The 12135-nt window shown below is 42.4% G+C and overlaps 1 protein-coding gene across 4 annotated transcripts in view; it reads right to left on the reverse strand.

Moving 5' to 3' along the window:
- LOC103534901 (mono-ADP ribosylhydrolase 2) overlaps nt 1–11760 on the reverse strand; it is an 88795-nt gene extending 77035 nt beyond the window's left edge. For all 4 annotated transcript variants that reach the window (XM_030447223.1, XM_030447224.1, XM_030447222.1 and 1 more), the window contains exon 1: nt 11683–11760. In XM_030447223.1, the coding sequence (XP_030303083.1) occupies nt 11683–11704 (22 nt within the window). In that variant the 5' untranslated portion in view covers nt 11705–11760. The remainder of the gene's footprint in view (nt 1–11682) is intronic.
- Nucleotides 11761–12135: the final 375 nt, after the last annotated feature.

Consider the following 12135-nt stretch of genomic DNA (forward strand, 5'->3'; position numbering starts at 1 on the left):
AGGTTTTGATGAAGCCCAAACATACACAATAATCAAGGACTTCATGAGCATTTTCGGTTGTTCTGATCCATTCAACTAATTTCTCCAGCTGGAGAATACAACAGACTGGCCAATAGCACAGAAAAAAAAAAAAGGAACATTTTCTTTGAATCATAGAATCATAGAATTAGCCGGGTTGGAAGGGACCTCAGAGATCATCTAGTCCAACCCTTGACCCACCGGAGCAGTTGCTAGACCATGGCACTGAGTGCCACATCCAGTCTTTTTTTAAATGTCTCCAGGGACGGAGAATCTACCACCTCTCCGGGCAGTCCATTCCATAGCCTAATCACCCTCTCTGTGAAGAAATTCTTTCTAATATCTAACCTAAACCTCCCCTGGCACAACTTAAGACTGTGTCCTCTTGTCTTGTTGAAGGTCGTCTGTGAAAAGAGTCCAGTTCCCACCTCGCTACAGCCTCCTTTCAGGTAGTTGTAGACAGCAATGAGGTCTCCCCTGAGCCTCCTCTTCTTCAGGCTGAACAGCCCCAGCTCTCTCAGCCTCTCCTCATAGGGCCTGTGCTCGAGTCCCTTCACCAGCCTGGTTGCCCTCCTTTGGACCTGTTCCAGGACCTCTACATCCTTCTTAAACTGAGGGGCCCAGAACTGGACACAGTACTCGAGGTGTGGCCTAACCAGCGCTGAGTACAGGGGAAGAATCACCTCCCTGGACCTGCTGGTGACGCTGTTTCTGATACATGCCAGGATGCCATTGGCCTTCTTGGCCACCTGGGCACACTGCTGGCTCATGTTCAGTTTCTTGTCGATGCAGACTCCCAGGTCCCTTTCTGCCTGGCTGCTCTCCAGCCACTCTGTGCCCAGCCTGTAGCGCTGCATGGGGTTGTTGTGGCCAAAGTGCAGGACCCGGCACTTGGCCTTGTTGAACCTCATCCCGTTGGAATCGGCCCAGCTCTCTAGTCTGTCCAGGTCCCTCTGCAGAGCCCTCCTGCCTTCGAGTTGGTCCACACTTCCTCCCAGCTTGGTGTCATCTGCGAATTTGCTGATGATGGACTCAATCCCTTCGTCTAGGTCGTCGATAAAGATATTGATGCAACTGGATGCAGCCCCGTTCACCACCACTCTCTGGGCCCGGCCCTCCAGCCAGTTCCTAACCCAGCACAGGGTGCTCCTGTCCAAGCTGTGGGCTGACAGCTTTTCCAGGAGGATGCTGTGGGGGACGGTGTCAAAGGCTTTGCTGAAATCCAGGTAGACCACATCCACCGCCTTCCCCTCATCCACCAGACGGGTCACCTGATCATAAAAGGAGATCAGGTTGGTCAGGCAGGACCTGCCCTTCCTAAACCCGTGCTGGCTGGGTCTGATCCCCTGTCCATCCTGCAGGTGCTGTGTGATTGCCCCCAGGATGATCTGCTCCATAACCCTGCCAGGCACTGAGGTCAGGCTGACGGGCCTGTAGTTTCCCGGGTCCTCCTTCCGGCCCTTTTTGTGGATTGGCGTGACATTCGCCAACTTCCAATCGTCTGGGATGTCCCCCGTGAGCCAGGACTGTTGGTAGATGATAGAGAGAGGCTTGGCGAGCTCTTCTGCCAGCTCCCTCATCACTCTTGGGTGGATCCCATCCGGTCCCATAGACTTGTGGGGGTCCAAGCAGCTCAAGAGGTCACTGACTGTGTCCTTCAATATTACAGGGGGGCTGTTTAGATTTTTATCACCTTCTATAGGCTCCAGAAGCCTGCTGTCAACAGGATAACCTGTCTTTCTGTTGAAAACTGAGGTAAAGAAGGTGTTAAATACCTCAGCCTTTTCCTCATCTTTGATAACTATATTCCCACCCATGTCCAGTACAGAATGAATGTTTTCCTTGCCTCTTCTTTTGCTATTGATATATCTGTAGAAGCATTTCTTATTGTCCTTCACAGAAGTAGCAAGATTCAGTTCATGTTGTGCTTTTGTCTCTCTGATTTTCTTTCTACATGATCTGACTATATTCCTAAATTCCTCTTGAGAAGTTAGCCCTTTTTCCCATAATTGATAGGCCCTCTTCTTAATCCTAATTTCTTTCAGAGTCTCACAGTTCAGCCAGACTGGTTGCCTTCCCCACCGGCTCGCCTTCCGGGACTCTGGGACAGCCTGTTCCTGTGCTTTCAGAGGAAAAGTCAATTTGGAAATCTCTTCCAGATGAGATCAACTACGCCCAGGCCTGATTCTTTTCTCATTTACTTGTAAAACCCCAGTATTTTCCATAAAGTTTTCCCTCATCCTCAGTGCTCATAAGAGGATGAAGAAGAAGGAAAAAAAGAAAAATAAAAAAAAAAAAAAGAAAAAAATATATTCTTCTTTGGAAGAAGAAATAGGACTTATTTTGGTTCTGAACCTTTTTATCTTTTAATCATGCAATCTCGCATACAGAGCAATAGGCACTATATAAACCTTCTCCTGACACTAAGGAAGTTTAACAAATTTTTTTAGTCTGATTATAAAGCAGCTTCCACTGATACACTCTGTACATCCTTGTCTTACTGCAGCAGTGGTGCAGTTTTTCTTCCTGTGTTGCTTAGTTACACTGGTCCCATAACACCGGAGCCTCACCGAATATAAAATGTGTTTGTAGCTTTTGAAGCCATATCAAATAGAAACCCTTAGTACCAAACTCCTAAGAAGTTAGGCACTGGGTTTTGGGTTGTTGTTTGTTTGTTTTTTTGTCACCATATAGACAGCTTCTTTTATGTACCATATCACTTGATCTGCTATAAAATACATATACCCATGTGAGCCTCAGCTGCATATAAAGGCCACAGCGTAGCTGCTGCTCCCACTGTGAGTGAACTGGACAACATTGTTCCAGTGCAGGAAATGGTGCTCAAAGCCAGGATCAGATTTGGATTTCTATTTCCCAGATGCTCCTACCTTACACAAAAGGAAAGAGGCAGTCCTTGAGAAAATACACATCAGCTTTTACAAAAGAACCTATTGCAAAACTTCCTTATTTCCTCCCTGCCCTAGAAGGCTGAAAACAACTGAGTTTTGTTTTCACAAGTGCTAAAGTGGATTTTTCACCCACAGGTATGCTGATGTAGTGCTCACACACAAAATGGTACATTTTGCATGCGGCAAAACATTCCTAAGTACAAGCTTTTAACAAAATCTCATCAGTAAGCTGAGGCAGAGGCAATCAAATAAGACAAACCAGTTTAACTGCATCCTTTACAATTAGAAGCACTCCAGCACGTGAAGTGACTCAGTGTCAGTGATCAGAGAGGGCAGGTTATTTCTGAGCATGACATAAAATGCATTTGGAATGCTTTACATGGGGTGTCACAATATGCAGCACAGCAGGAAGAAAATATCCATATCAAAGATGTATTCACATAGGGTATTATACAGGAAAAGCTTCTGTTTTTTCACCTCCTGGTGTCAGGCATCTATGTGTGAAAGACTGAGTGCAGAACAGAGCAGCAATACATTTCCCTCCCCCTAGCAGCCTCTCTCTGAGCCTAAGGTTACATATAGACCATGGTGATTAATAGCCACAGCTGGACTAGTTCTCTGTTGGTTGAGCTAATCCTCTTTTTAACTATATTTAACACCTACAGGCTCTGTGTCACCTCATATCAAGTATTCTATACCCTAACTACATGCTAGATGAAAAATTTTTCCCTTTTGCTTGTTTTAGCCCTGATTCATCATTTCTTGGGACACCCTGCACTTCTTGCATTATGATGGTAAATAATAGATCCACGTTCACCCTTCTAATACCTACACTCATCATCTTCCCTGTGCTTTCCCACTCTGTTAACACAAGCAGCAGACTGCTCCTTGCAGCTGCATGACCCCTGTCCCTTCAAGGGCATCCTCATTGCCTGCCACTTCACTATTTCAACACAGCTCTTACCCAGGTGTCTCCCAGAAGCTGGATAGCTCAGGGATTTGGAGTGAGTGGAATAGGCAAATACATAGAAACAGCCATTTCCCTTGGCTTCTGGATTGACTGCAGGCTCCATCTTCAGTCTCACAAAAGGATGAAAGGAAAAAGTTTAGAAGATGCTATTGGAGTAAAGAAGAGGAGGCTCCACCTAGCAAAGCAAAAGCTCCTGACAACAGTGCTGAAACAGATTATAGTCCCACCTTCTGTCCATAGCCTGCTCCAAACAGTGCCATTGCTGCAATTAGGAAAGAGGAGACAAAAGAGTTCCCAGACTATACAGCAGATACTATCACAAGCCTCTGATAAACTGAAGTAGGAAACTGTACGCTGACATTTTATTAGCTACTGGAAACCTACTACCATGTTAGAAGGTACTGGGAACCTCTCTTGGTCTGCATATCTCTTAAGATGCTGTGTAAATAATCTCTGAGCCATCAGCTGCACACCCTGCCTCCCAAGCACTGCTCCTGAGCTGCCCCTTGTTCGTCCTCCTGCACCACAGACCATCCTGAGGGTTGAGTCACCAGTGAAAGGAGACAAGATGGACAATTCCAATGAGTAGCAGCACTGGCACAGTCATTCCCATGGCAAATGAAGACAAAAAGCCATATACACCCCTCATCTTACACTTTTATGAAGGCCTTTAGCTTTTAGTTAGCTTGAGATTTTATAAGCTAAGTAAGACGTACTTTGAAATGGAGAGGTATATAAAGTATTTTAGCCATATGAAACTTCAGGATTGTGAACAATATTTACAGCATCAGTTTTATGCTGGAGTGTACTTTGTAAGGATGTGTAGGTGTTGTGAGAGAGAACTTGAGCAAAGTCAGCATCCTATTCTGGTGCACAGGCTCCTTCAGCTCACCCACATGGACAGTGCTTCCTTCAAAGCCTGCACTACTGAGGGACCAGAAACCACCATGGTAAACCACAGAACTGAGCTTCTGTTTTGAATGAGGTCTTCCAGTGAGAGCTCGTGCAGCAGCCATCTGAGGATGACATCCTTCAATATAAAGACAGCTAAAAGGAGTGCACAGAGCATTTTGAACCCATGTGAAACTGTCATTGTGTCACAGCTTCCTCATAACCATTGCTGCCTTCCACCCACCAAAAAATCCTCACTTGTTCCTGCCTGAACACATCAATGCCCCCTCAGATTTCCAATCTAGGGGGAACATTAAATGCTGGCACAGAGGCCAGAGCAGGCCAGATGGCTGTGAATGCATAAATAATGAGTAGTACCCTGGTGCACCCTCAATGGCTTGATACATAGCCCTGAAAAGGGAAGGGGTGTATGGTCATGCACCATTTCATTGCACATTCACCTTTTGAAAAGCCAGGCGGGATCTCTAAGAGTCCCTCTAGGTGTCCCAATAAAATAGGAGGGATTGCAGCTCCATCAGGGCTGGGGGCTCAGGGAAGCAAGACTCTTTTCACTGCTTCCAGCAAATGCTCCTGGGTTGCAGGTGATCCTGCCTACAACCAGGAAACAGGCAAAAGACTGTGACACCACATCCCAGTTTGTGGCTGCTGTGGCTGTTCACTTTGGCTCTGTCCCAGCTTCTGCTCATCCAAAGATGTGTTTGTGTACCCACACAGGTGTCTGTACACAAATTTAGGCTCCATGTTACCATCCACAGTGCGTGGAAAATTTCATGAAGGAAAGCAGTGAAGAAAGGGAGAGGACAGTCTGACTGCCTCTAGTTTCAGCCTGGAAAACACAGGCAGTTACCATCTTTGAACACAACAACCTAAAAACTCTGCATGGAGACAGGAAGAGTAGCTGCAATCCAAACTTTCAGGATGATTCTCATTGATCAGGAGAAGACCAAGGGGATTTCCAGCTCCCCCAAATCTTACTCCTTAACAACCATTTCTGGAGAGGCACTCCAAGCCCCAGTGGCCTTTGCACACCTGCCTGAACCAGGCAGGAAAACCAGAACCTTGTGACTTATGAGGCAAATCACCACCCAGGTGAAATCTCAAGATGAAGGATACTGGGCACTTCCCATAAACTGCTTGGCACCTATCCACTTAGTAAAATAGAGCCCATGAAATAGAGCCCATATTTTGTGGAATACATTCAGGTGATGAATTAAGGAAGCGAATCGGCTCATGAACACTGCAAATGCAAATAGAGAGGCTAAATTTATCAAATGAATTACCCATTTGATACAGGATTACTTACTAAAAGCTAACTTATGATTCCTTTGCTCACACTGAGGACTGCTTCAACCCCAGTGAAGTCTGCCATATTAAGTGGAGAGGGAGATGCTTCTCAATACCAGTACAGATATTACAATCTCTGCTTAAGAGTTCACTCACGTATTCGTGCAGGGATCTGCCTTTTTAATACAAAGCCCTTCATTCAGCCATTTAGACAGTTTCCAATTTGATTCCAAGCCTGGTAGATCTCTAACAATGAATTTCCTCTGCAATTGTAATATATTTGCACATTTATGCACAATGAAGATGCTGTGCATCCTCCTGAAGTAACAGAAGAATTAATGTTAGAGAGTAGCACTTACCCATGTGCTTTGGGCAGGGAATGGTGTTTTTGTCAACCAGGATAAAAGCAGAAAATGCATTAATAGTCATAACCTGGAATAGAGGTGAGAGGAAGTTTTTGCAAGATGAAGCAATTCCTCTCCGTTTCCTAACACCAGCTGATATGGCTCAAAAAAAAAAAAAAAAAAAAAAAAAAAAAGCTCTTGGCTCAGCATCTCTGCATCCTTTCATTATCTCTGAAAGAACACGGAGTCTAAAAGCTTGCATCGTCCATCTATCAACTGGTCTAATAAAAGTGCAAACGTGCCCTCTCCTTAACAATTTTAGTGATGCCTTAGTGAAGTAATTCTGTTACTCTGTTTAAAGTAGTAACAATATAATACAATCTTTAATGATGCAACTTCACAGTATGTACCCTTTATAACATTATTTTTGCCTAAAGAACATTTTAAAAAAAAATTATTCCCCTCTCCAATCCACTGATAACAGGTGGTAGATTTAGAAATACTTTTACAATTTAAGATAAGCCTCCTATAATATTCAAGAGACACCATGAAAAATAAGCATTTGCCGAAGGTCCTTACAAGAATATCTATCTGACATAATAAGTAGCTATGTATACGCAGCATACAGGAGGAAAAGTAAAGGTTGCCTCCAGCTAGTAACTGTTTACACTCTTAATTTTACTCCTACAAACAGCATCTGAGAAGTACATAAGGTAAATGTTGGCAGATCTAGCTTTTCAAAGGGGTCTCTTTTTATACCATTTCCTGGTCAGTCTCACACATATTTAGCAGTAAAATCTATGCCTAGTATCTAGGCTCCAGGTAGAATTCCATTAGAAGAAACAAAGAATTCCAAAAGAAAAAATGGTATATCATCTCTTTTCCTGGAAAGCTCACTGATACTGGTAGCAATTAATCCAGTGATGCGAGAGCTATACATCTCAGCTAGAACTGCATATTTTATTTCATTGAAAGATAACTAACAAGGAGTTCTCTTGGGTTTTGTAGAGAGAATTTCCCAACACAGCTGAAGGCAGAAAGGCTGTGCTACCTCATTTTACTGGAGAGAGGACTCAGTTGGTAAAAAGAAAAAAAAAATTAAAAAATCACTGTTTGTGGCACGTAACATGTTAAAACAGTGGCACATCTTAAGCAAAGATTGGGTGTTTTACCAAAACAGTCTTTCACAATACTCTTTTTCTACCAGGACATCCAAGTATTTCTTAGCAAAACCCCAGAAGTTTTAATAAAATTTCTGTGTGGACTAAGACCCTTTACTTTCTAAACCAGCACTTTTCCAGACAACCACTATGATGAGATCCTAAATCTTAGTTAAAGATTAAGTGGCACTACTTCTTGGAGCATACTGGTCAATGAGATCAAACTAGAAATGCTGAGACTGTGACAACTGCTCTGTTGCTGAATAGCTTTGCTAGACTCCAAAGACAGTAAATTACTTAGAAGTCTCCTCCCTATATATTTAAAGTTTGCAAATGACAAAGCTCTTGGCAGCTGTCTTAATATCAGTACTATTACTCAACTAATTTCTTTGGCATTCCACTTGCAAAAAAGGACTAATGATATGTTCAACTAATGGAACAATTTCCCTATATCTATATTCCACTTACTCTAATGCACTGAGGTGTAACTCTAGCGTCATTTCATTACCACTTGACTAGCTCAAGCACTTGGATGTCTTTCTGGATTTATTAATGCACCAGGTTTAAAGTAATAACTATTTATGTATATAACTCCATTAATATATACTTCTTTCTAAGCATTTTTGTCCACAGCTCTTACAGTAGATATATTTCATAATGTTTCTCAATGCGAGACACACTTTAAAAACATCTCAGTGTTTTTTTCTCTAAGCTTAAAATAATATCTCAGTATTATTCTCTCCTGTGAATGTTCAGATAGTGTCCTATCAAATCAAATGTAGGTCAAATACATCCTTAAAGACTTTTCTTTCACTGTATTAATAGTTTTACTTAAAAACAAAACAAAACCACTGGAGTTTTGAAAATTCCTTCTACAGTCTAAATATCAGTAATTTATTGCCAAAGATAAAGACAGTTGATAATTCACTGAACCACAGAATTGTCATGGTTGGAAAAGACCTCTAAGGTCACCAACTCCAACCATCAGCCCAGAAAAACCACCAGGCCCACTAGAGCTTGTCCTGAGGTGCTCCATCTGCATCATTTCTTAGTACCTCAAGAGATGATGACTCCACCACTTCCCTGGGCTGCCCATTCCAGTTCCGGAATACTCTTTCAATAAAGAAATTCTTCCTAATACCTAGTCTAAACCTCCCCTGGTGCAACTTCAGGCCATTTCCTCTAGTCCTATTGTTATTTTCTTGGGAGAAGAGGCCAACTCCCACCTCACCACAACCTCCTTTCAGGTAGATGTAGGGAGTGATAAGGTCTCCCCTCAGTCTCCTCCAAACTAAACAATCCCAAATTCCACCAGTTTCTCCTTATTGGACTTGTTGTCTCGATCCTTCACCAGCTTGGTTGCTCTTCTCTGAACATGCTCCAGCAACTCAATATCCTCCTTGCACTGAGGGGGCCAGAACTGAACACAGTATTTGAGATGCAGCCTCACCAGTGCCAGTGCAGGGGCATTCCTTGACACAGCACCTTGCTGACAAAGTGCTCTGTGCAAGGAACAAGTCCTGACAAGAGATGGAATATCCTTGCAGCTGGAGAGTCTGCTGATAACTCACCACAGTCTACTACATTAAATGCAGATGGCAATTTACTGCAGACCAGAAAAAAGGAACAAGCAGTAGACATGATGGTCATCTGGTGATAACCATTGAGACCTTCAGCTCATGTTCTCACCAGCTGGCTCTCAACAATTTAGGATGGGTCTGACTTCAGGTGACATCTGTTGAAGTGGTGGTATCCTGCAGAAAACTGTCAGTTCAAAGTGGAAAAGAAAGCCTGAGACTGCACATTAATCATTAGGGCACTACTCCAAGAGTGAGACCCAAATGCTGATCGTTTCTCCAGGGACACTGGTGGAGAGTCATTTGGGTAGCATGTATTTCTCTTGCCTCTCCCCGTATCCTCACAAGACCTAAGTGACTCCCATAAAGGCATACCAAATGTCTGTGGTGATAAAAGACATTAAAATCAGATCTCCCAAGTCACTGACTACTCACCTAACTACAGGAAATCCTTCACTGAGTCAGGGATAAAGTTTCACATGGTAAACTGGTTCCTTTTAAAGATCCAGCTCGCTAGCCAATAGATGCTCAAGTCCTTCTGGAAATGAGCATCATTAAGGCATATCAAAACTAGTATTCAGAATTATTAAGTTATGAGAAAATTACAGCAGGAAGCCTATGATCTTTTAGCAATCTATACCAAAGTGTGGCTTCTGAGAACTAAAACATTCTTCTCTGAACAGCTGCCTGCATAAGCCTGCATAACTGGCTCAACCTTTTGAATACTGGCATACCTGTAAACCACTGGAGTTGCTGCACATTAGAGGGCCTCCACCATGACCACCTCTCTATGGTCACAAATCGAACTCTCAGTTTTAGTTCAAGAAAAAAAAAAAAAAAGTAAAACATCCAATGCATGAGAATCAACATACTATTACAACTGTGTACAACTGATCACCTACATAATGTCGCATGATGGAACTGTAGGTCTTTATATAACATGACACCCAACCACAGAGGTTCTCTGTAGACAGGAGTTCAACAATGTCAGGTTTTGAAACCAGAGATTAAAAGAACTACCATCTTCCTCACTTACCACCTTTGGGCTTGCTATGCTTCAGCTCTGAAGCATCTTCTTGTCTCTCAGGCTTTCCAACCCAAGTGGGTGTTATATTTGTAATAACAATACCAGGCTTTAACCCATGATTTCAAATACCTTACTCATGAAGGTGAGCAGTAATACTCTAACTTCTTGGCAAATTGACACTGTAGTCTACTCTTGCTTAACCTGAAGGGCAGAGACAGAGCCAGTGACAGAAGGCAGCATACTGCCACTTTATCTTACGTGTTGGGGTGCACTGCCAAAAAAATAAAAATCACACACTTGAATGGATTAGACATGAATGCAGTCTTTCAAATGCACGTTCAGTGTGCTCCAGACAAAAACCTATTATTGAGTGGTTACACACCATTCTGTGTTACCTGAGTAATTCAATAGGTCTTTACATTTCAGCTGCCAATCATTGTGAACTAGAGATTACGAAATCGTCTACAAAAAGCTTTGTTCTAGTGAGATGAGACAGAAACATCACATTTCCATACTACTATGCAAAGCAAAAGGATAAAACCACTGTGGCTTCATTGACCACGAAGACCTGTAAAATTCATAGAGACTCATAACACACCAAATTTCTGCTTCTTACGACTCAAGAGACCTTTCTACCAGACAAGCAAGCATGGGGAATATTTAAGTGACCACCACTTCTGAAGTAGGTGAAAAATCAAAATACTAAAGTCTGAATCTTGTCACATACACTAGGACTGATGTCATGGAAAAAAAAATTAAATGAGAGTAGGTTGATAAAAAAAAGATGAACACAGATTTCTAATGATACACGATAAAAAAAAATCACAGGTGTATGGGGAGGAGGGGGATTAAAAAATTTACTACCCACCAGGTTTTCTTAAATTCTAGAAAGTAACCTCCTGTGTGAAACGTAAGATGAATGGCTAACATTTCCCAAGTGCTCCAGTGAGAGCCATTTTTCTCCCATTCATTCTTTCACTGGGACAGCTCAAGTTTAAAGTTCTCATTCAGCCACAGTTGGGCTCTAACCCCTGCAGTATCTTTTCAGACCCAGAGAAGCCCTACCAGCATTGTTAATGAAAGAGCAAAGCATCTACAAAGTGCATGGAAAAGCAAGATACACTAAGAGCTAGATACATTAGTGCAAATCATTCGCTTCTCAGTCAAGACTTCATCCAGTGCCATGTACCAGGTTTTGGGAAGAGATACAGAGACAGCAGAGAATGAAGAAACCAGCTGTACTGCGTATACAAAGGGAGGCCTTGATTTTACAAAGGCAGTATCACAAGTAGTTTCATCAGTTTCACAAATTTTAAATGTCTGCATTTGTCCAGGATCAGAGCCTCTATGTGCAGCTGATCTTTAAAGAAAGTTCACATTTTAATATTTGGCTTCAGTAGGGAAAGAAGAAAGGACGCCAACAGTTGGGTTTTTGCGGCATTATTTTTTAAAGTCAGGTGGCACTTGATTATTATACCTACCTAGAGGGAAAAACTCGCCCATTTTCTTCTTGAAAATTTTGTAATCAACCTCCAAAAAGACACAGAAGATGATACGATCCACCTGTAAGAAACAAATTACTCACAGTGAAATGATCACAACAATATACATTGGCAATATTAGTTTATAAAAGCAAAGAAACTTTTAAGCCAAGATGCTTATATACTCCAGGCAAGCAAATAAACCTCACTGGGATGCATGTTTTGACTACTGTGCATCTATGTTGTAATTTACAAAATAACATTTGCAACCACAGCTCACCATTGTATTCTTTGTTAACTGCCTCCTGCTTATGCAAACTCTTGTGCAGAGTGTAAACTACTTTTGGCATTCCAGATTAGGACTAGAATGCAATGTCTGATGAAAGTGTCACATGGGGGGCTTCTAATAAGCATATAAATGAGTAAATGGGTAAACAAAGACCTCTTTTTCCA

Source organism: Calypte anna, chromosome 3, assembly GCF_003957555.1.
Source record: "Calypte anna isolate BGI_N300 chromosome 3, bCalAnn1_v1.p, whole genome shotgun sequence".
NCBI lineage: Eukaryota > Metazoa > Chordata > Aves > Apodiformes > Trochilidae > Calypte > Calypte anna.